General features: G+C 39.0%; 1 protein-coding gene across 5 annotated transcripts in view; it reads right to left on the bottom strand.

The window, feature by feature from the left end:
• Positions 1 to 25,829, bottom strand: part of CARMIL1 (capping protein regulator and myosin 1 linker 1) — a 197,505-nt gene that overhangs the window by 46,564 nt on the left and 125,112 nt on the right. For all 5 annotated transcript variants that reach the window (XM_076330120.1, XM_076330125.1, XM_076330123.1 and 2 more), the window contains 8 exons: positions 22,711 to 22,883; positions 20,326 to 20,394; positions 15,783 to 15,876; positions 13,457 to 13,555; positions 10,872 to 11,000; positions 10,476 to 10,607; positions 4,963 to 5,138; positions 2,810 to 2,897 (listed from right to left, as the gene is read on the bottom strand). In XM_076330120.1, the coding sequence (XP_076186235.1) occupies positions 2,810 to 2,897; positions 4,963 to 5,138; positions 10,476 to 10,607; positions 10,872 to 11,000; positions 13,457 to 13,555; positions 15,783 to 15,876; positions 20,326 to 20,394; positions 22,711 to 22,883 (960 nt within the window). The remainder of the gene's footprint in view (positions 1 to 2,809; positions 2,898 to 4,962; positions 5,139 to 10,475; positions 10,608 to 10,871; positions 11,001 to 13,456; positions 13,556 to 15,782; positions 15,877 to 20,325; positions 20,395 to 22,710; positions 22,884 to 25,829) is intronic.

Genomic DNA, 25,829 nt, shown 5'->3' with positions numbered 1-25,829 from the left:
GGAAGGGAGAAAGTCTAACAGGAAAAAAGAAAAGGAAAAAGGTCAGATAAAAAGCCATCCTACTCTTGACTTATAATAGTATTATGGGGCTTCCTCAGCATTTGTCCTGTCTTTATTATAAAGAAAATAAAGGGGTGGAAGAGAAGCTTTGTCCTGGACCATTTTTTTTTTTAAATTAAATAACACAGACATGTACAATTTCAGCTAATATAACTTTCATAATTATTAGATGGCCAAAATGTTATCACCCGCTATTCACAAAGCAGGACAGCTTTGTTAAATACCTCAGTTCTGTTTCACTGAAGAAATAGGTAGGGGTTACCATAAAAAGAAAAAAATTCATCTTTGATAGATCTATGGGATAAGATATATTTTTTTAAAGTATTGGAGAGGAAAAACTCTAACAATAACAAAATCCATTTTTAGACCTGCATAGCAAAAACTATGTTTTTATATATATATATGTTATATATATATTTTTTGTACATATATAAAAATATTATATATGTATATAATGTTATATATAGATAATGTTATATAAACCACCCTGGATTGTACTTGAAATGGAGTGGGCTCATGCTGTCAGGATAATGATGAAATATTTTCTAGTTCTGTTGGTAACTAAAGAGAATATTAAATAACATCTGTTAAAAGCCAGTATTTGAAGATCAGCTGGCCCAGATCAGTTAGTCACAGAAGCCTTCAAAAAGGCAGCTAGGGAGAGCTGTAGTGCACTGCTAAACATCAGCACGACTCCAGACAACCAGTGGATTGTAGTTTTGTTAACCATTAAAAAGGTTAAACAGATGACCTGAGTTAATTATAGCTCACTTAGTCTAGTATCTACTCAGGGAAAACAACTGGAGAGCTGTTATGGATTTATCTTTAATCACACTAAAATGGCTAGAATAATAATTAATGCTAATCATCACCACATTAGGCAAACTCAGGTCTTGTGTCGAACATGGATTATTTTTCAAATTTGCCTCAAATGCTACTGTGTCAATGCAACATACACAGACATTTGTAGATGGCTGAATTAGTAGTACTTGACACTCCAATTTAAGGAGCTGGCACAGAACTTTATCAGTGCGTTTAATCTTTGCTGTATTAAGAACTAGCTGCCAGCTCTCAGATTGCAGCTGTTGGTTGAAGATTAACACTGACAAATTAGACAGGAGTTCCTCTACCAGCATTTTTGAGATCCATACTCTTCAGTGTTTTCATCAGTGCTATACTATCTGAAATAACCTGCAGCTAACAGAAACATAGGAGAGTTAAACAGTGAAAGGGACATGTTACTAATGCAGGCCAAAATGGATCACAAAGTAAATCAGCCCAAATCAAACGTACAGACAATCATTCCTTAGGAACTAAAAGTACTGGCAATTAGCTATGGACACAATCCTGAAAAGAAGCGAGTGTCAAGCATGCAGAAGCCATTACTGGGAGGGAGATCTAGCAAACCCAGTCCTGAAAATGAGCTACCACTGAAACTCTGACAAAAGGAAGGAATTCTTATCTTCTTGGCTATGTAAACATGAGGAGTAAAGAGTATCAGGTGAAAAACAATTTCACTCCTATATATGGTGTTGCTTAAAACATTGGAATAGTCTGTCTGGTTCTGGGAACCATAATTTTAAAAGAGGCTTTTAAAACAGCTGGAGAACATGCAGAGGATTGTTACTGAAGTGACTCAAAGGCTGGAGAAAATGACTTACTGTGCAAGAGTCGGGGTATGTCCAAGTTGTGCAATACCACTGGACAGAGACAGCCCACTGCTCATGTCAGCTGAGCCTGCTCCAGGACCAACTGGAGCTAATTAATGTGGCCACTCACACAGCAGGCTGATGCTGCTGCATAGCTCCTGAGACCAGAGGTTGTATCTTTACACAATGCTGCTATGTATCATGAAGATGCATCCCCAAATAACTCAGTCTTTCAAGTTATTAAAAAAAAAAAAAGGCGGGGGGGGAAGAGTGATCTGTTTTCTGTGTATGAGGACTTTCGTAGAGAGGAAATAAAGAGAAATGTATATGGTTCTCTATTCTTGTGGGGAAAAGCATCTGAAAAAATTCATGACTGCAAGCCAAAGCCAGAGGAATTTCAATTAGAAATGAAGAGCAATTTCAATCAGGAGAATGACCACCCACTGGCTTCTTTAAAAAACAGTACTGGGTTCTCCTTACAGAGGCCCACTGCATTAGAAATAAAAATGTTTTTCTGTGGATACACAGTTGTTTATTTCTTCTACTCTTGATGAAGCAAGTACCTTTATAATAAATAACTGTGCCTCCTGACAGCTCAGCACCTTCAAATAACAAACAGTGTTTCCTTTCCTACGTTTCTACTCCTTTCTCTTCAAACTTGATACCTACATTTCTGAGGTAGCCTCAAGATGTACTCATTCAGGGAACAAGGTCTCAGCAGTCCCTCCTCTAAAGAATGAAATTTTACCTCTCATTTCACAAGCAACCAACCCTTATCATCTCACCAGGACAAGTGCTGGCACTGTTCTTAACTGATGACTCAATGTTGCATCCTGACAGCATTTTTAGTTTTAGATCTGACAATAGTGCAAAAGATAATAGGACAAGTATATAGTGCAGCCTCTTCCAAATTTGTATCTTCCTTAAAGCAAAGAGGCAAGAGTCCCATGATCATATTTCAAATGATGTCAGTGATGCCAATGAAAATAAGACCAATTTCAAAATAGAGCTGTGCTAAGGAGAAACTGAACAAGTTATGAATGTAAATGGCATTGTTAAGATACCCGGCATATTCAGATATCAACCATGCAAATACTCACCAGTCTGTGATGGCAATGGGAAAGTGCATCCAAGATTTCATCTACAACTCGGTCAGACAGGAAAGAAGCCACTGTCAGCTTTACTTCACTGTGTGAGGATTAAAAACGAGACAGAGAAATTTTTCATTCACACAGGACAATTTTGTCTTTATTACACATTCAACAGTGCAACGATTATCCACAGTACTGTCACTTTATTTGAAGTAAAACCTTAGAGGGTGTGAGGATACATGACTGCAGGTTTCAGAAATAAACTCATGAATCACACAATAAACACAAGAGCCTCTGTACCATATTTAACCTGCTTCTAACATTTTTCTAAGAGCTGAAATGAAAACATCTGGGTAAGAGAGCTGAATAAAAACCACATGTGAAACTCAGTAAGGAACACACTGCCACTGAAGTCAGAGAAACATGAATCTCAGATGAATGGGATTAGGACAGTGCTGCCTGTTTAATGCTATTACACTGAACAACTACAATCCACCCATTTCCTCAACTCCTTTTTGTGTTTGTCTGCCAGTTGAAGGACAACTCTACAATGCTGGCTCTCCAGTCTTTGCCATCACAACTTTGCTTCATCTTTTTTCTCTAGGTAACCACTTTCTGTCTCAGGAACTTCATGTCAGCCATTCCCATTACACAGACATATGTGGAACACCAACACACCCTGTACGCTGAACTCAGGTTTCACTGGTAACTTCCTATCAAGGAAATATGTACCTTGAAGTGCTCCCTTGGGGTCCTGTCTTTGGCCACAGTACAAAAGGCTCAGGCTGTGGAGGGCAGCTGATTTGCAGCTGACAAGCACGTATGCCTGAGCTGCAGCCTGAAGCTCCCTCTCTCCTGCCTCTACGGTTTCAAGGCCAACTGCTTCAGCTGACACTTGCCAGCAAGTAACATGATTTTGTTTTAAGATTTTTATGTGTGGACTGAGTTGCACTGAATTGACAAAGCTATTTCTATCTGGGGCTAGCCCTACTGCTGCAGAAAGCCTGGGGAAAAAGGTAAGAAACTCCTTGCAAAGGCAATGCAATTCATAGGGAGGTAGAATGGTGGCCAAGCCACGGTTAGAAGAGAATGAGAGTGCAGGAATTTCCCTCAGTTACCTACCTATTAATTTCTAATAATACAAGGCAGGAAGGGTGACAGTGTGGCACCCTCACCCCACTGACAGCTGCAGCTTCTACAGGTGGAAGGGGGAAGGGGCACTATTATTGTCTCAGGGTCAAGATTTGTTTAATAGGACTGAAGTGAAGAAAACTCATTCCCTGAACCATTTTAAACACTCTGAAGGCATAGTTAAAGTCTTTAACACCTTTTCCTGCCAATTTTGCTGCACTCTGCAAAACTCATTTCTAAGTCTTACTGTTTTCTTCTTCTGCAAAGATATTATCATCACAATGCAAAATGACATGCTTTTCCATCAAGTGGAAAGGATTCCTTAGCCAAATGATGGCAACTGCAAAGGTTTAAGTACAGGTCAACCACGTTATACTGCATAAATATATTCTCTGGTATATATTTAATATGAAAAAAAAAGATGCAGTAAAAGCTCAGGTAAAAGCCTCTCCCCCCCCCCCCTTTTTTTTAAAGGGAGAACTAAGAGTTGTTTAGGGTAACTGTTTCTGCTCCAGGTTTGTGGTTTGAATATCCAAGTTTCCATTTTTAAGTATGTCTGTCTGCTTTGCACAACTCCCACACAAACAAAAAGTTTTAAAGTGATCGCTACAGCTACAGGACAAGACCAAATGCAGCAACAGACAAAGCACTGTTAACACTCAAAGCAAATAAGTGCAATTTCCTTCTATTACAGTAATTCAGTGTTACCTAAGAACATAAATAGGTTTAAAAAAAAAAGTATCAGTCATAAAAATGTTATTTGTGTACCATAAACCAAAACTCTTACTAAATAAAACAGAAGCACATGCATTAATGATCAAGTTAACATCCCTGTAGATTCCAAATATTTGAATCTCCTGAACTAAGTTCACCAGACCTGTAGGATAATTTCCTGCTCTTTGAATGCCTTAATATAGTTTCTTGTGAGTCACAAAAGCATTCAAAAAATCTTCTGCTACCTAAACACACATACATGCAACCCAAAATCCAAATTCTATAACCAATTTTGTTAGATGAGTCTTTTAAAGTACCTAATTTTATTGAGGATATCAATTCCAGATTGCTCCAAGAGGACATTTTTCACAAAAGTGCGTGGGATGGAAATCTTCTCAGTGCTAGCCTCAATCAGATCTTCACGGATGCGAGTTTTCTTCATTACATTTGGGCAAAGGTTTTCCGCTGCATCCACCATAGACTCAAGGAGTGTCTGCAGCACAGTAAGCAAAAGCTAACATCAGGTATTGAGATCTTCATTAGCTGAAAGATCACAGCATTATCCTGGTGCATAGCACTATGACACTTTTAGACTTGTGATTTTTACAATTTTTCTTCCTAATTTCCAACCCATTTTGCAATCCGGCTGCAATATAAAAGGCATTTTACAAAATAAAGCTAAGGAGGAGCAACATACTTGTTTTGAAAATGACCCACAACTGTACTTGTTTGCCTTTTCAAATATGAAACATTTACATCTGTGTGTTTAACTGTCAGAACAATAAATTAGCTTCCCTTGGGCACCCACCACTGCTGCCTCTGCATGCTGCAGAAGCAACAGATGCTCTGCTGCAGCTGCCTTCGCTCTAAACTGTGCCCTGAATCAGCAATTTTCATCAATGCTCCACACCTGCCAATTTGTAAGAGGCATCAGTATATGAAGAAAGGAGACTCATGAGAACTTGGCATGCTGTACAGGGCTGGAATATACTAGCTAAATATTAAGAAGTAGCTACAAGTATGATTTGCAGTGGGCATTCAAACCTTTACTATATGGATCTCATTTATATACATGGAAGTCCACAGTGAACCTTAGGTGCAGTCAACAATTTTTATTCTTTTTTAATGACTGATCAAAACCCCAAACCAGGACAGAAGAAAGCCATACACACTCCAGAAACAGGACTGTGTAACCCCCCAATCCCCTCAACTTCCTTTTTCTTAAAATAAGGTCTCCCCTGCTGATGGTATAAAGTCAACTTCTTCCCTCTTAGACTTTCTCTTAGAAAAATCTTTCATATATATCTCAATGCTATGAAGTTATGTTATGAAGCCCCTTTCAACTGCATTAGATTTATCTCCTATCTGTGCCTGTGAGAAAAGGTAATTCTGGTTTAAATCCTGTTTTATCACCTACTGGTTTCTTTTCCAAACCCCAGCTCTGACTAGAAGGCTAAAGAGCTCTCACTACAGGCACAGGTGAGGGCTCACAGTCCCTCACATAATCATCCATGTATGAACTTGTGTCATGAAAAGTGCAGGAAATCTCTTAATATACACACATAGGGATCAGGATAAGACATAGAAACACTACTAGTGCCCTATACCACTGAAACAGCTTTCCTCTAATTGCTTTCAATTTTTGTATCCAAAAAGGTTAGGTAGGACCACAGAAGGTATAAAACAATCAACTGGTCATCTGGTAAACTAAATTGTAAATTCATACTGTTTTATCTACATGCTGATATGTACCCTATGTACAGTAAAACAGATTTATTTATAAACACAAAGCAGTATTTTCTGACAAGACTGGACATTGTTGTGTGTTCAAATTATGTCCTATATCCACCTTACTCCATCTCCAGTCCCAGCAACTCAGGAAATCTATTTTAGGTATCTTCGGAAGGCTGTTCAACCATCAATTAGTTTCCCATTAAATAACTTGTTTCAGAGATTGCAACAGGTCAAGGCTCATCAACATGGGATTTGAAAACAAAATGTCTACATCCATTCCCAGCATGAAGTGCTACTTAGAAAAGATCAGTGAGGAGATGGTTCTCTCCGGCAGCTGGTCCCTCTGCACGCTGAAGCTGTCACGCTCCTGCACTCCAGTGACCACGGGGTCTCCTTGGGCTACAGTGCTTCCAAAGTGGCAGGGAGAATAAAGACACTGTCCCTGGTTCATGCTTCAGTGTACATGCAAGACCCATTCCCCTCAACTTTGAATCCTCTAAGCAAGTGAGACAAGCAGCAATTATTAGAAGATGTCAGATTTTTCAACATATGCCATGTCGTGTGCAGCTTTTGAGCAGTTTTTTAAAATCCAAAGGAAGGTGGAAAGAAGAGAGGAACAGGACAAAGCCCAATTTACTCAAATGGGCCAAGTCGTCTCCGGTAAGACTGAAGGTTGATAACCAAACAGAAAAAGGTACTTACAAATAAAAAAAGAAACAAAATCCTAGTTTCATTGGAATGGTATACTAGGTAAGCCTAGCTCTAACCTAGGTGCTTCTAAATTGTACAAAAATAATGAACTGTAGCCCTTGAAAACTCTACCGATTTCCTTTTTCTTCTCATTCTCACTCCATAGGTAAGTGACCTCAGGCTGAACTCCACCTTATCGGAGTTTTTTCTCTTTGCACAGCCCTACCATAACTGGCAATTTTCATATGTAGGTACTGAGTAAGAAACAAAACCACTATTACTGCATAATAATTTTAATGATTCAAAGCAGCATCTTCAGTCTGTAGCTTTTAATTGACTGATTTTTAAGTGTAGATCCACGAACAACACAGCAGCATGAAGCAGCCACAGCGTACAGGGAAGTCTGATCTTTACAACATTTGATTTACAGGTATAAGGGACAACTGCCATTATAGCTAATATGGAGCTTGTTGCTGGGTTCCCAAGCTCTCTGCACTTTAAGAACTCCTCCCGCACTCCCTCCTTCAATCCCCAAGCAGATTCTGGGGCCACAACACTAACGAAGAGCCTTTCAAGCCCCTGTGGCCATATCCACAGGGAGGATGAAGAACTTCAATAGTAGAGACCACTGAGCCAGGTAAACTACTAATGAGAATGTCTGACACATCCATTTTTTTCCCATGGCATTTATTCACTGGTGCAACTGTGTAGTCTACCTTGAAAAATCACACTCAGCCTCCTAAGTTACCGACTGATGACAATCATAAAAGTTATAAAGACTTGCTATGTTGAATTACAATTGCAGTCTAAGCATGGTCTTTCAAAATGGATCATGTGAAGAAATGCTGTGTGAAGGTGTCAGTGGGAAGTAGGAGGAAAGACTAAAGACCTTACCTTAAAATTTCAAAATTAATTTTTACTTAAAATACTCAGAGATTGTGCAACTTAAAAGTTAAATAGACTTTGGATGTCTTCTTTAAGTGCACAACTGAACATAATTGTGCATAACTGAACGTAATTTCAACTGCTGACTTCACATGACTATTATCGTATCTACAGAAACCTTTCCCTGCCACCTACTTCCATCCCAAAACCTTTCAGTGATGGAAACTCACAGCTACCAATATTGACCGTGGAGGGGCAAACATTTCAGTCACAAGACCACAAGTGCCAGTCAGCAGGTGTGCAGAAAGAAGAGAACTAAGTCCTGCCCACAATTAATGACTCTTAACATTCAGGAGAAAGATACAGTGAGTAAAAGGACTGGAGGATGATGATATCTAAAGAAAAAATGGAACAGGTGATGGAGCCAACAAATCCTTTGCACTAGGATGGAATTTAGGAGGAATAGTTTGCGCACTCCTGTCCTTACAAAACAATCTTCTCTTGCCTAAGCACCGTTTGTCTTGCCTATGATTCTCCCTTGGGCCTTTGCTGACCGAATAAAGCATCTCTGGGTTCTGTGTGTCCACAGTGACACCAGCAGAAGAGAAATGCAAGGGCCTTGCTATAATTTCTCCTTTGGCCAACTCAACTCACTCCAAGATGTTCCTTTTCCTTATTCTAACTTCTTCCTTTCCCCCCCTTCCCTTCTTCCAAAGTTAAAAAAAATTAAAAAATCTCTTATTTGCCTGAAGAGCATTCATTCACTTTACCCAATTTCCAAACACTTCTTTCTAGAATCAGTCTCTCGTTGCTATGGAAGCTAAAAATAAAAACTCCAGTTACAGCACATAGGATGTTTTTCCCCCAAGAATTACAAAAAGAACTGTACTTATGTGAGCTCCCTTATCTATCTTCACAAATAATAAACTGCATATGACGTTTTGAATTGACCTAAATGACTGGGAAAAAAAATCCTAATCTATGTTCAACATTTTCTCCTCCATGCAAAGTACAACTCCATAGAACTTAAAGGAAAACCTTTCAGCCTTGAGTGTAAAATTAATAAAAATGAGTGTTACTTTATAGTTTCTTGTAAGGCACTTAAACTTTAATGCCACACAAATCAAAAGTAAATGTAAAAGTTAGAATGGTTGAGCTAAAATGCCTTTTGCTGTAAATGTGTAAAAGCATAAACGGAAGACCCATTAACTCAATCTTATGCCAGGAATTACAAATAACATTCCAAATGCTGAAGAAGCTTTTTTTCCCCCCCTTCTGTAAGACTCTCCAAAATGTACAGGACTTATTTTAAGTGCATGAGCCCTGCACGAAGGGCTGACCTGACTATTCCTGTCCCAATAATAGCCTAGAAGCTCCACTGGGAAGAATCCTGTGAATAAATCACTTCCATGTCTGCAGAAACTAAAAGTGATAAAGAATCTTCACCTTATTTCATATAATGGGGAAAGGGAGGAAAATACTAAAAATTCAGCACCATTTTCCTCCTCATTAACTTTTTAATTTCGAAAAAGTAATTAGTAATGTGGTATTATTATTCTTCATTATATTCCCATTGACTGAAGCATTTTCATGTTGTTTCAACTGAAAGTTCAACCTTCACTTTCAGATTCTTTGATAAGTTTAAATGCAGCAAAACACAGGCAAGGTAGCTTAGTCATAAACTTAAGTTGATCTGAATTGCCTCAGAACCATATCCTTCAATTCATCAGCTTCCATACAGATCCCAACAGTTGCTAAAGTTTCCCCACCTTGACTTCTTTCTGGACTGATACCTTTGCACATACTGTATGGATGACTCTTTCTTGCTTATTATACAGTAAGATCTAACACAATTGAAGGTAGAAGTTTCTGAGCAAGAGCTGGCTGAACACACAGGTGAGAATATTTACAGATCAATAACGTCTATTTCAAGAACTGAGGTTTGACAGGCAACTTGTGAAAAGATTTCCTGTAAAGCTGCCTGTACTTGGGGCACTCTCAATACATACATGTTATCAAAACCAAACAGTTAAAGTGGAAATTCCGCACCAGGTTCAAAAGTGGTCACTGAGAAAAAAATTCTGCAATGGAGTCTACAGAAAAGCAGCTTTCACTCCAGTGGGATACCTGAACTAGCGAGTACTTTTCTCCAGGGCATGAGACTTTTTAGGGTGCTTGAGAGATGTCTTTATTAAGGGCCTAAGGAGAAATTGATAAGTCTTCCCCTTCCAGAAGGTAAAATAAGATGATAATAAACAGTATACGCTCCTTCTGCCCACTGCAAACACTAAAGCGATTTTTTTCATTCCAACCAAGCAAGTGTCCGGATAATAAGGCACAAAATTATAAGAAACTAATAATGAAAAGATAGCTTACGTACAAATATACTGAGAAGTAAAAAAAAAAACAAACCCAAAACAACAAACAAAACAAAAGTGTGGCACATTTGCATTTAGCAACAGAAGATCTCAGATTTAGTTATTTCTGCATGTGAGAGATGGTAACAAATCTATCCACAGACCTTAAGTTGCTCATCCACAACCCTTGTGACTTCTCCAGCCATGGATTCAAGTGTCTCTTGGATTGGATTGGAGAGTGAACCATTCACTCCTGCCCAAGAAGATCCACTGAGGTGATACAGATTTGGTAAGAGCTGTAAGACAGAAAGAGTATCTTCAGAAAGTAGGCTCATCAACTACCTGTCTTCAAATCTGGACAAATAGGAGGAAATCTCTCTGCTAAATCAAAGTCTTTATAAATTAGAATTATTTTGTCACTTTAAATACTACCTACAGCTGATCATCTGAAGAAAATACTCTTTTGTGACACATTGTTATTTTAACTCCCCCAAAAGAGAAAAGCTGCAAGCACACACTGAACTGCTCTCAGTATTACCAGTATGCTGGGAAAGGCTTACTGTTTTGGAGTTCTTAGCATCCCGCATAAGCCGTTCTGCAGATTTGACATCTTCCTGTACAGCATCCACACCACAGTTTCTTAAAGAGTTGAGATGATCTTGCACTTTTACACATATTCTGTCAATCATCTACTTGAACAAAAGAAATAGAAAAGATAAAACATCAGAATGTTGGTCAAACGCAAACTGAATTCAATCCAGGTAGCAAATCAATAGTGTAGCATGATGAGATTTGTAGTGACAACGTAACAATCTGGAAATGCACGATCAGAGCTTGGAGGTATATCAGTGCTACTGAAGGAAAGCATTGTATCTCAAAAAGACACCTAAACATTGGAAAAATAAATAAAACTTTACCATGAAAAAAAAAAATGCTTTGGAATATTCCCCCCCCTCAGTTACCTCCAGGATAACCGCAAATAACCAACAAGTTATCCAGTTCAAGTGTTGTTCTGTTTTTTGGAGCAAGTTTAATGCTGCAAATGTTGTTGATATGTCTAACACTCAGCTCCGAAGGTCCCTGAATTGTTAAGTTCAGACAGTAAAAGAAAGCTCTGTCACTATCCACTCAACAAACACCAACAGAGATTTCTCCTGTCTAAGCAAAATGCAATTGCGCAGGTTTCTGGGGTATTCTTTCAAAATGTAAATATTCCTAGTTGCAAGGGAACTATAACTACCAAAGCAGAAGTTTCCATCAGACCTTTCACAGTGGGATAAATTGAACTTAATCTGTATCTGCAACACAATTCATTCAACATGCTGCAAATACAGGGCAGGTGGTATATCTGTATCCTTACAAGACAAACCAGTAAGAATGCCTGACATACAGTCAGTTTTGATTAAGATATACGGGGCAGGGAGATATAATAGTTAAAAGTCTTTATCAGCCCACATAGCATTTGTTAGAACTGGCTATTTGACATTTTGAAGCAACATCTGAGGGCACGTGTCATCATCATATAAAGTCTAGAGTTCTAGCATCTTATATCATTAGCAGCGAGAACTGAAATAATTTCACAGCATGCTCCTTTTCTGCTCCACGACTCTTCCTCTTCAAAGGGTTTTGGGTGGTTTTTTTGTGTAAGTACAAAAAGCTAATTAATTATTAGACAGTGGAAAGTCTCATTGGGACATCTGGTCTAAAAAAAATTAAAATACACTCTGGGAATAATAATGCAATTCCACCATACTAACTAGAGAATCTTTTCCAGCTCTCTTTTAAAACTGTTTTAAAATCCATCCTTATTGTACACAATTTAATATAGAAATGAGTAATTTTACTCTACTTTCAAAATAAAAATAAATTACATTTACTGAAACCTTATGTGTCTGTGGTTGTTGGAGAAAACCACAACTAAAACCACCAAGCTATAAAAAGATCTAAACTCTAATTCATATGGATATTATTAGCTTGGGAAAAAAAAGGTGGCACTGGAACAGATAAATTACTAAAATAAAATAAAGTGATGCCACTCTTGCAGTTTTTAGTGGCAGTACATCTCCACGTACCATTTTCTCTGTCGAGAGGTTAGAGTATAATTTCAGGTTCTAGTAATAAAACTCTGTCCCATTAAATTTTAATAACACAGGTAGAAAAAGGCCACTTTGAATTAAAATTCACCAAAAAAAAATTGCAGAGAAGAGAGAAAAATTTCATTGACTCAGCTGAAGAGCAAAACAGATATTCCTCTCCTGTTTGCAGGAGTCTCCCACTTGCATGGGAACACACCAGATGCAAACAAACATGGAGGTAAATTTAAAATGAAGGCCATGACAAGTTTTATTCTGCTTACACCACCTTGCTTCAGTGGTGTACTGGAGCTGAAAACAGCCCTGAGGGGTACTGGCAAGAAATGCACTAGAACAGAGAGAATGGTAAGCTACCACAGAAAATGCTTGCAGTCCTCTCAAGAGAAAGGAAAAAACAAAATAAAACAAAACAGAACAACACGTGGCATTTAGGAAACCTGGTAGTGGTTGACAAATCACAAAAGCTTTCCAGCTTCAAGCAGTATTTTGGGCTGTGTTAGGAAGCCTTTTCAGCTGTCCAGACTATAAAAAGCACGGAAGACTTCTACTTCCTTTGCTCCCTCCCTCTAAGTAAAGCTTCCCATGATACCCACAGTTCTGAATTGTAAGGTGGATGATGACTTACTCTCTAAGGCTGTTTGCTCTGGTGGTACCTAAAGGCATGTTTACATGATTGCTCAGTGCTAGGCAGAGAGACTGGAACTGACTCAGACACCAGAGCTGGCACGGCCTTATGATGACGCTTGTCACACTGATGAGAGCCTGTTGAAAAGTCAGACTCCTGAGCATGAATGAACTAAACTGTTCCTGGTTCCAACAGTAGTTCACTCAGAAATAGCTCAGATCTTTCTCTACACAGGACATATGACCTCCCTCTCACAAAAGCTTTTTTTCCTTCCAAAAATATTATCACTGATAATTATTATTTCTTGGGAAACAAAGTACCACCCATGAGGCACATCTTGCTTTAAGCTACTCTGACAGAATGAGAGAACTCTGTCCCCAGGCAGGTTTTAGACATCGAGAAGCACCAGTAAGGAACAAGTTCTCACCTGCTGAGTGGTACTAGTGACAATGCCTTGCTGCAGCCGGTATGCTTGCTCCTGTAGGTACTTTCTGGTCTCGTGATTACGAAGCAAATAGTTTTCTATCTAAAAAACAAAGCCAGATTAGGAAACTGATTTGACTCTCCACATATTGTAATTTGCTTTCAGTTTTGCTGCCATATCAGAAATGGGGACTGACAGGAAAAACTGCCTAAGTATTTGTTTGTTATCTGCAAACCTTATTCTGTATGTCTCAATGCTTAATAATCACATTGGCGAATATTCATTCACTCACAGACTAGTGAAACATCATTAAACACTGTGCTTTTGCTAGTGTTTTCTGAATTAGTCTTCTATTTTGAACAATTTAGTAAGTTACGCTGACAAAGGAGTAGATCCAGGTTTGAGAAATATTTGAAGGGACTCTATCGATAAAGTGTTGTTGTAGAGACCATGATGACACAAGATAGTCGATTCGTTTCTTTTAGATGCATTTGGCCCGCTGCAAAGACACAGATTTAAATAGCAGTATGGTCTGAAGAGAAGATAAAATATCTAAAAGTGCCTAACTGATACAGGAGCCTCAGTTCAAAAGTTACTTAAGGCTAAGCAGTACATAAGTGCTCTTCAAAGACAAGCGATTCCTACCCACAGCTGCTGGTCACAGCCCACCACAACTGTCACCAGCAGTAAACACCTACCCATCAGCCAGCTTAATGGCACATAGAGTAATCCTAACCTGTCTCTATCAAACTTAGTCAAGTCAAAAAACCCTACTAGTAAACTGTTTAAGGTTCATCTAAGGTGATGGATCTGGTCTGAGAGGAAGGGAGGGGGAAAGGATGGGTGGAGTGACCAGCAGGTTGTGAGGCAGAGACTAATAGGGACTGATGGTCACCTCTAAACCTGCATCAGCAACAAGGACTGGAACAGTCTGACCATGCCCCACAGTAACGCAGGGTTCATCCAGTTTGCCCATGCTGTAAGTAAAGCGTGCTGCAAAGATACCAGAGCTCGGGAGGTTAGCTACTATGTCCGTTCGGTGCTGGACCAGGGCCAGAAGCACTCTCATTGTACTCAAGCTGTGGTGTGCTGAAGCTTACGGACCCTCCTGAGACGTCAGTCAGTTCAGGTGTCCCTGCACCAGGCATGACAGCTCAGTCCATGCGGGCAGGCGTTCCTGCGTGTATGGAATTAGCTGCGTTCACAGCACCGCTCCAGAGGCTGTTACCTTTTTTTGGAGAGAACTTCCTCATGTTGTGTAAAGAAAGCCTGAGCCACAAACTCAGGGCCAAACAGTTTTAGCAACTTTGAGATGAATAAAAGAAAATGCTCTTTATACATAATGCCTAATTAACACATAGAATTTAAATCCCCATGGCCAGAAGATTCACGGTATTTTTTTCAGAGATGCATCTATCATTCTATCTACAATTATATTAAACGAGATGTTAAGAAATATGTCCATCCCCCATGATTCAGATCTTTTTAAAGCAGAATTTAGATCTTTTTCATGCATCAAAGGAAAAGGCACTAACTACCAACACTTTTCCCTGCGAGAATCATTTACTGAAAAATTCTTTACTAATAAGAATCATAGACATTTCCTTTTTAATCCCAGTTATCTGTAAGAACTATTTATAAGGTTTTTATGACCTTACCCTGGCTGAAGGAAAACTACTCATTAAAGAGATGTGAACTGTATGCTTTCTGATAGAGCAGGAGGCTCATTTGGAGCTCACAAGATTTTCTATATTAAAACTCAGCTGGGAGTTTTATAAGTCATGCAAGTGGAACAGCTACAGATACTGTCAACACCTCTTCATCCAAAAGAACATGTTGGTGCAGTTGTTTATTTAGGGCAACAGTCTGTGAATTTTATATGTACAATATAAAACACAGGCAGTAAATGTTTCTATCCTCCCCCAAATTAAAGAGCATCCTTTGTCTTGTACAGTGCCGACTGCACTTTTTACGCCAAAATAAAAAACACGTACCAATAATTCTATGCACAAGCACATATGTAACAAACATGCCGGTTTCTAACTCTCCCTTCCATAGTTATGCATACAGTAATAATACAGCGTCTAGCTTGCACTTATTTAGTTATGACCATTGCATTCCATCACCCTTCACTCCAACCATTCTTTGGAATAAAGCGCCTTACATGCTCTTGCAGCACTTGATTACCGCGTATTATGTCCATGCAAATCAAACAATCAATGAATCTAGCCTAGAATTCTTACTCAGCCAAGCATGAAATCACAGCCAGTTAAAATTATTATTTTATTTTAGTGGTTTTATTTCTGTACATTGGTGGTATACGCAATACCTTTTGCAGTGCCTCTTCTGTTTTCTCAGGGTTTGTTTTGAGTGCTTGGGAAGCATCATTCATCGGAATAGGCATGAATCTCAAAGTGTAATTCCTAAAGAAAAATAAAAGAAAATATTTTATAATAGTAAGAGTTAACCTAATTACTGTATCTCTTTATGAAGAATAAACTAGAAGGGAGAAATAAGATGCGGCTAGCTTGTCCGTGGAAGGTACTAAGAATGTATTTTTCACATTTGTAAGTGGACTAACTGGAGGCATGCATGCTCCTTTTTGCTGCTAATTCTTCTTTGCCACTAGATAGAGGTGGAGATTTTGAAAAGCAAAATCTCATGCAGTTAAGTGGCCAATGCCCAGTGGCTGTCAATTAAAGGCCTAGCTGTCCCCTGTACCTTTGCGCACAAGGTTGGATTACTTTTTCCTATATCAAAACAGAACAGGGAGTGTCAGTGCCTGCTGGCAATTCTATCAGATCTAAGTCTAAATGGAAATATTCAGCAACAGATAGATAGAGACTAAGAGACTGAGTTTTGAAAATTTACTATTTAATAACTTGTGTTTACAACAATTTGAAGACACTTGCTGAATTTTTAATAAAAGCTGACAAAACAAGCATAGCATCTCCACATTGCTTTATGCAAACAATTGCTCCCTGCATTTTACTTATTTGTTTGCAAAATATTTCCGTAGCTTTGTCCATCTGCTGCAATATGAGAATAAAGATAGGGTTTTGGTCTTGAGTCAAAATTGTATTTAAACTCCAAGAACATAAATTGGCTAGCATGACACAGTTAAACCTAAAACGCTACATGCAGTGGTATGTCCACACACCTTCAGATTTGAATAAATGAAAACAAAAAGAGCAGGAAGTTCTTAAAACCTGGAAAGGAAATTAGTCTTCCTATTTTCAATTAGCCTTAATTTCCTGCAAACATCTCTTCCTCCTCCTTCGGCTGTCTGCAAACGTCCCACTAACCGTCTGTTACTATTCCATCCAGAGCTACATAAATATGGTTGGAACCGTCTATTTTTGAGCACTTTAAAGTTGACAATTTCAATTGAGTCAACTCCATTGACCTCAATGGACCCATACCTCACTAAATGCACTAACTCCAACAGCAGACACCTTAACTACTGTGAAACTCCAAGGTTCTTTCACCTCCTCTCCCACCAGTTGCTTAGCCACACTAAACACCACTCTCTGAAGGACAGCAGTCTCTTGAACTGCCAAACACACTGATTCCTCATTGATACTACCCAACATTTTACCTTAAATGATAATGGAAGACTTTTACATTTCTTCCCCAATGTAAACATGGCGATATATAGCTGTCGCTGGCAGGCAGTTACTCACGTGGAGTCAGCAAGGTCCCTGTCCTTCCACAGTGTCCAACTGCCTACTGCATCACAGCCGGAAAATTAACTTTTCTTTCTAGTTGTCTTATCCCTCAAAAGTACTGTGCCTACTATACAGGCCCTATTATGTGTCCTCATGTAATACTAAACAGCGAATAATTGGCTGTCCACCAGCATGGGGACAATTTTTAAATGTCAAAGATACCGAGCTCAAAGACAGATAATAATTACGGAACTTGCTGATTGCCTGACTACTACCTGGCAGGTGGGGTATTTATTTAGTTAAAAAGAAACAAAGGTAGATTTCCAAGGATCTCTGCAGCTGTTTGACATTTAATACATCACATTCATTGAAATCTGTAATTGCCAGCTCTCATGCTAGTAATTATATGCTAAATTCAATTTAGTCAAAGGCTTAGCGCATCCCTCCCTCACACACAGAGGAAGGGGGGGAAAATGAAAGGCAAGGAGATTTCATGGACACACAGTTGCAGAGGCAGAACTTTAGAAGACCACTACCCTAAGGAAGGCTCTGTACTTGGTTTCCTTCGAGACAGACAGCATTGTATCGGAATGTTACTTTATTTTTATCTAAGAATTAATCAGCTCTTAGGGGCAAAAAAATCAAGAATTTAAAGCTTGCTTTTCAGCTTTGATCATCAGAGCAACATTTATCTTCACACTTAATTTTTCTCTGTTTCCTTTGAAGTCTAAAATATTCCTCCATTCTTCTTTTTATTAACACTCTACTTGTCTCTTGTAACGGAGTACATTTCTCTACCAACTCAATAAGCCAGTAATTTCATAACACATTAATACTCCCAGCAAAATACCTATATTTAAAGGATGTTACATTTCAGAGAGGCGCTCAGAGACTGGAAAGGATGTCTCAAAAACCTCCTGTCTCTCCCTCTACATACAGCATGTTTGACAGCAGCCCTACATTTCATCACGTGTTATTTCCCTTGTAGTAACTTCTGCTCCATTCATGACATACACTCTTTGCTGCAGAGCGATGATTTTACTGTCTATTTTTTTAGAAACAGGAATAAAATCATCTGTTTTGCAGGCTTGGGTATGTGAATTTCACGTCACTGCAAATGTCTCTACGAAATCCCAGTATTTCCCATCAGATTTTAGAACCTGCGCTATTTCTTCAGTCTGTCCATACAGGAAAAAAGAAAATCTTCTAGAAATGACTATGTGGCAATACTGTACAGTTCTACAACAGAATGGGCTCTAGGCCGCAAAGCACACGAGCACATGCTTACTTTCATATCAAAATTACTGAGATGCAAACCCCTGTTTAACGGCCAGGCTGAACAGGATGCCCACTGTTCTCAAATGCTCTCCTGAACTGACACCTGTACCGGACTCTACAGAAGATCCTCTCAGCATCTCACGTCGGCTGGCTGGGACACCCTTGGGGCAACTCTGCCAACAGCCAAGCTCCTGGAATTCCCTTGCAGGAACAACATTTCCACACAACTTTAAACAGATGAAGAAAAGCTGGGAGGAGGGGAAAAAACAATCTTCAGATTACTTCAGCCTGTTTTAAAGTCTGTTACAATCCCTCCCAATTTTCCTCAGCCTCCTCATCACACTACGAAAGCCTAGCTTTCTTCTTTTTTGTGGTTTAGTATATGACTATTTTTCTTAAGAACAAAATCAAAACAACACACACAACACACACCCCCCCAAGCATCTCCAGTATATTTCATTCCATTTTGAGCAACAATTCTTTCCTACAGAATATTGACGGTTTCATGTATTTTTAGGAAACATATGGTGCAGGGTGTTCTCAATATGTCTTTGAGATGGATTGTTTAAAGGCTAATTGTTTTCAGCCAATATTGACAGCCTGTCTCTTGCAAGTTTAAACCTTTGCTGCTTGTGGCTTAGTTTGTGATATTATCAATGGTTTTAACAAATTTAAAATGTCAGAGGAGACATAAAATGACCTCAGCTTCCAAGCTAAATAAATGAGATGTTGCCTCAACAAAGTGCGATGTTGCACTATGATCTGTAGCATTTCTTTTTTTTCTGCTTAGATGATTTGCTTTTGCCTTAGGATTTCCCCCTCCTTTCAATTTACTTACCCAAGCACTTCAGAACAGAAAAGTAAAGTTGATGCTAACCAGAAAATAAGTGTATTTTCTTTTCTACCAGACTTTCTCATAAATGTACATGCTATTGCTCTCTAAAAGAGAAATGTCTGCAAGCTGACAAATAACCTTTGCAAATTATTATTCACTGCTATCAATGAAATCACTCTAAGATGATTTGCTTAATTATACATCATTTATATAATTTCCCCCATCAGTGCAACTGATTTCATTTTGAAACCAAGTATATAAACTACAACAGTTTCATAAAATAAGTAACTTTATAAGCTCTAGCCTCATGACCCCTCCAAGGGTTAAGATGCTCCCCTAAGTAGTTACACAGTTTTTCAAGACATCTTGTCTAGAAACTAGCAATTGTACGTTACCTTCACCTTCTAAAGAGAGCCTTTGTTCCTCTCTGAGGGATTTAATGATGTGAAACAACTGCAACTGCTGCTTAATTTAAATCTGTAATTTTTTCCTCTTAAGAAAAGTAATAGTAACATATAAAGAAATATGATGGAGATGGAGAGAGATGAAAATCATTTAGCGTCTATCACTGGTAACGGCTGCAACTGTAAGTAAGCTCAGGGAAGCAAAATGACCCAGACCACAGCGATTACGATGAACAACTACAGTTCCTGAGATCATCACTATTAGTTTCAACTTGCTGGGGGAAAGAAAAAAAGAGTCAGACCACAAAGGCATGCTTCAGTAATTTTCTGTTATTATATACAGCTTCATTCACTGACTAGAACAGAATTTCTGCATGCTATCAACACAAGACAATGAAGAAAAGGGAAAATATTCTCAAATTCAGAATTTTAATGCTAACAGCAGAACTCAATGGCCTTAATGCTGATAGCAGAGTATGGATGAAAGAGCCACAGAGCCTTTTTCCATCCTTTTGAAGGATGTGAAGTCATACATTTTCCTTTACATTAAGCACCCTGATGCTTAAAATTGAGAGCACTCAGCATCTTCAAATCCTATTGACTGAGGTGAGAACTGCAGCTGCTCAGATCATTCAGGATCTAAGTCTTTGGCCTCTTCATCAGTCATTCAGTTGCTTGAGAACTTACTTTTCCAGTGCCACAGCTATGTCCTGGAAGCCCTGTGCAGTGATGTTATTCTTGTCCCATATTACAGTTCTGAGAGGTGGGGGGGGAGAAGAAAGAAAAAAAAAAGTTAAACAAGAACTACCGAATAAATCTATATTGAAACTCTGCATATTGAAGTAACATGGCGCTGTATGTTCAAAACTGTATAGTGGAAGGTGACGTTTTAAAAACCTGTGTTTAGTTATATGCTAAAACCTTCAAATGACAGAAGTTAGGGACAAAAATACTACAAAATTCAGTTTCCCTTTCTTTAAAGGGGACTCGGTACTATATTTTCCATCATTAACATAAAAACATAACTTTCCTAAAATACAGTTAATAGAAAGATTTGGAGATAAAATTCCAGCTTTTTCCAGGAATAGCACCAAAAATGAAGTTCAAATGTCTGCTTTGCAAGCCCACACTGAAAAACAAGAAAATTGCAGTAAGTGATCAATCTCTGTTCTACATAGGCTATATGGTTAGAGTTGTAGAAAAAGGTATTTAAAAAATTCATGCTGATTGGTGGTCAAAATTTGCAGCCTATTGTATATTCAACCCTGTTGAATATACTCATCACACAGTTCCTATGATTCCACATGCAACATAACTAGCTGTCAGTATAAGCCATTAGGTTAGGTGCATAAATTGCAGCTCTTTTGAATACACAATAGTGGTAAGAGTGATCAAGCCTTCCCCCTCCTCCTCCAATTTAGACCACTCAAGCAGACTGCCTGGCAATTTGAGTTCAAAGATCTCATTAGTATTCAGAAGAGACAGTCAAGCAGAAAAATCTTGCTTGTGCAAGAGCACTAGTTGTAGCTGTTCTTAAAAAAAGGCACAAAACCAAACGGATTTCTGGTGTTAAAGGGCAAAAAAAAAAAAAAAGGTAGATGGCAGGGTTTCACAGGTATTGACACCCTTCTGCTGTTGTAGAATTACCCCTTTGTTTTTTAGATGGAAAGATGGGAGGTAAGGAAGAGAGGAAGAGAGATTCTACACCCACTCTGAAAAGATCAGATATGCTTAGGGTCAAATCTTGGATATTTTTGTCATTGGAAAGTGTGTTTATATTTCTACCCGGATGTGATTTTATAACATTTTAAGCAGAGCCAGTTACCACTGCATTATTCAGTTTGTAATCACGCCACAGACTGTGGTGACATGATATCAACTGTGACATTTAGTGTACTGTGGAACATTTCAGTCTGCCATCCTGAAAGCCATCAAGGCTTTATTTCTTCAGGTACTGTGGTCATTTCAGGCTAATACATTCAATAAACCTAAGCCACCTCTCCAGTGTTTTCTTGAATTTTCAATATTCAGTTTGGGCATAGCAACGCAAAGACCAGGATCCCTGCTTCTGAACAAAATAGCCAGGACTGTTCAGGGGAATTTCTTATCCTCCAGGGAACAAATGCTTGCAGACAAGCACAAAGTGGTCTCTTCACACAGACTACACTGAGGAAGGTTCATCTGCACAGTCTGACAAGAGGAGGAGTGAGGATTAGCTTTCCTGATGATGGTGTCGTATTTAGAGGTCCCCATCCAGATTCATTCTGATTGAAGGTTTTACTCTTTGCTAATCACACGCTGGACAGAAAAAAAGTGATACTCTCAAGCCATCAGTGCCAGATATGTGCTAAAAAGCAATGAAGTTGTTGGGCGAATGAAGCTGCAGAGAAGAGATGCCAAGGTCCATCAGCACTTAGGCAGGGGAGAAGGGAAGGAGGGACGGTCCATGCTGCTACCCATTCTGAATTCCACGTGCTTAGTTCTCCTACAAACTGATACTCCAGAAGACAAAGAATAATTTACTTTCGTTTCCCACCCAAGTACCAGAATTTTCTCTGCTGGGAAGGTCTCCAATAGAAAAGAGAGAGCAGAACAGAAGAGAGAGGGTAAGCACTGGAACAGGGTTCCCAGAGACACTGTGGAATCCCTGTACTAGGAGATCTTCAAAACCTGCCTGGACAAGGCCCTGAGCAACCTCGTATAGCTTTAAAGTTCGCCCTGCTTTGAGAAGGACATTGGATTAGATGACATCCAGGGTTATATAACAAGGTAATTTTTTTTCTATGATTCTAGGAAATTTAGAGCTCTCTTGTTCCAACAAGAGGTCTTTCTGTTTAACTTTAGAAACTAATTTTCTGCAGTTTCTGTTTTGGAAATGTTTTTGCAGAGACAATTTGCTTCTTATTTGGTTTTGGTTTTTTTTAAGAAAAAAGGATGAGAATCTTTCCAAATGGAGACACTATAAAGTGGCTGTACCTAGAAGGGCTCTGAAGAGAAACAGCTTGAGAATAAGCCAACAACTTCAGTATTATTAAGCCATTCTATCTTTTACTGCAAATACGTTTCCTTTACCTGAGCTTGGTGTTTATCTGTAGGGCTTTTGCCAGCATCTTTGCTCCCATATCTCCCATGGCATTTCCACTAATATCCACTTTTGTAAGAGAAGTATTGCTGCCCAAGGCATTAATGATGATGGTGACCTCTGTCTTCAGCTTGGAATCTGCGAGGGACAATGACTGCAGAGGCTGTGGAGCACAGAAAAGGCACTGATAACAGCAACCGATAATGCATTTAGCCCTCAAACATCAACCAAAAGAAGTTACAAATTCCCCAAACTCTTGGAGACCGCAGTAAGCATCAAAGAGTTATTTCTGTGTTTGCTGCAGATCCTACAACACATGATAAATTGGGAGTCAACAACTTACAGCACAGGTGTCAAACACATACACACACAGATTAAGTTGCAACACCCTGAAAAAAACCCATTTTTAAGGGACAGTGCCTCCAGTTTCCTGTGTCCTATTAAGTACAGAATACAGCGGGAACCTGAAAAGAGGCAAGATAGCAACAATCAGCTTTGCAATACAACCTCTAGTGTCCAGGGGGTTTTGCTTAACCAGCATGCTTCCCCGTCAGGGAGAAATAAAAATAGCACTCCCCTCCTCTCCCTCAGACTGAGAGCTTTATCCAAGGGCAAATTAGGATCTGAGACATTGTTAAAACCAAAGCAATTCATTTAAACTGTTTTATTATTGTTACTTCAACTTTAGGAGTGATTTTGCATATCTGTTCCTTCAACTGGATGGCATGGACATTTGGGAGGAAAGAGACAGAAATCTGTAGCAGGTCTGAAATTAAAAACAGTAAGAAGAGTATCTATTAAAATGAGTGAGTCAATGGATATTATTCACAGTGGTGTTCTGACACCTGTGATTGCAATATCTTTATGTAACTTTTTTTTTTTTAAATATACTATGTTAAGCTGAAACTACTTTATTGGTCTCCTGCAAGTCACACTCTAAGCCTTATGAAAACTTCTTTTAAAAATGCCTGTATTCCCTCCATTCTCAGTGTCCCAACACTCAACGGCAGGAGCTCAAGAACTAGTCTATCCATCACCATGCCTTGTAGGGGTATTACAGCTGCTAAAACTGCAATTTGTCTTTGCTGATGTACAAGAACTCCACAAAACATTTCCCTTGCTCAAGTGTGAGTTCATACAGAGGAGTGTATTGTCATTATACATCCACTTAGGCATGTATCGGAGGATGAATTTTAGGAGCCTAAAATCTCCAAATTGCCAGTATAGGAAAATCAACATCTCGTAATGATGAACCATGGCACCTACATTAGATGCCTAAAGCTTAGATTAATATAAATAAACCAACTGAACTGTGCACACCTTCCAGGATCCAGGATGCTTGAGTGGTACCTGCTATACATTGGGACTCTAGCCTCCAGACACCGCTGGATTACAGTGATAAACAAAAAGCTTGCAACAATAAGAAATGCACTTATAAATGAGGAAATGCATAAAAATTTGGAGGCACAGCAGGTTTATAATTAAAAAGTCTAACAGTAACACAAGCCACGTGCTGGTTTTATTTTAAATGGAAGTTATGAAATTACTATGTTAACCTGTGTTTCCCCATTTTATTACATTATGTACCCTAAAGAATATTAGCATCGCATTAGAATGTGTCCTGGTTTTGGCAGGGACAGAGTTAATTTCCTTCCTAGTAGCTGGCACAGTGCTGTGTTTTGGGTTTAGGATGAGAACAAAGTTGATAACGCACCGATGTTTTAGTTGTTGCTAGGTAATGCTTACACTAGTCAAGGACTTTTTAGTTTTCCATGCTCTACCGACTGAGAAGGCTGGAGGTGCACAAGAAGCTGGGAGGGGGCACAGCCAAACTGGCCAAAGAAACATTCCATACCATGTGACATCATGCTCAGTACATAAACTGGGGAAAGCTGGCCGGGGGGGCCGCTGCTCGGGGACTGGCTGGGCATCGGTCGGCGGGTGGTGAGCAATTGTACTGTGCATCACTTGTTTTGTGTACTATTATTATCATATTATTATTATCATCATTTTATTTCAATTATTAAATTGTTTTTATCTCAACCCACAAGTTTTTCTCACTTGTGCTTTTCCAATTCTCTCCCCCATCTCACCGGGGGGTGGGGGGGAGTGAGCGAGCGGCTGCGTGGTGCTCAGTTGCCGACTGAGGTTAAACCACGACAGAATGGCATTTAGAGCTCTTGTCACAAGTTTGAGAAGACCTCCTGTGACAGATTCATAGAAAAGCAGCATCGCGCAGCACTCGGACAGAAATCGCCAATAAGCTTGTGAAAGTGAAGTTTCTTCTGTTTCTCACGTGTCACTTTAGAAAGGGTCATTCAAGTAACTTAGCTGGGACTGCTCCCTCCTGCATACCAATTTTTCTAAACCTCAAATATCCTCCCAGGAAAGGATTTCTCACCTCTTGCATTCCAATACTCTGACAAAACAGTATATGATTGAAAATGCTTCCGCACTGTGTTCTGCAAGGATTGACACCTATACATCATTACTACCACATACGAAATATGCATATAGCACAGTAAAGCACCTGCTATATCAGCAGTGTCTTTGAAGTGGATGAACTGCTAGTTTTCTTGCACAGCTACCCTTATCACTTACTCAGTGAGCAAGAAGCAAAAACCTCTGGACTCACTTGGTGCCCCGAATGCAAACTACAATCAGAATGTAACTCTGTAAGACTAAACGTACAGGCTGCTAAATATTCATTACATTATCTGACCATTACATTAAAAAAACCAACCAAACAACAACAAACAAAAATCTCCACCAAAACCAAATCCCCCACAAACAGGGGCAATACTCTACATAGCCTACAAACATTTACTTCTTTTAACAACTTAATAGTTTCAGCTAGATATGGAGAAAACAGAAGTCTGACAAGCACTTCAGTATCCCTGCTGCAAAGAACAGATACTTTGCCAATACAGTGAAGATGTCTTATCACAATCTTATTAAGCAAGAGGAATTCTTAAAGTAAAGAATAGAGTTAGAAATTGTATGATTGTATTCATTGATTTTGTCATATTCCCACTGGAAAACATTTAAGAATTAAATCAAGCTAAATTTGTTCTATGAACAAAAATTCTGTAAAAACCCTCAAAAGGCC

This window comes from Aptenodytes patagonicus, chromosome 2 (assembly GCF_965638725.1).
Source record: "Aptenodytes patagonicus chromosome 2, bAptPat1.pri.cur, whole genome shotgun sequence".
Lineage (NCBI taxonomy): Eukaryota > Metazoa > Chordata > Aves > Sphenisciformes > Spheniscidae > Aptenodytes > Aptenodytes patagonicus.
This window is presented reverse-complemented; position numbering and strand designations above follow the sequence as displayed.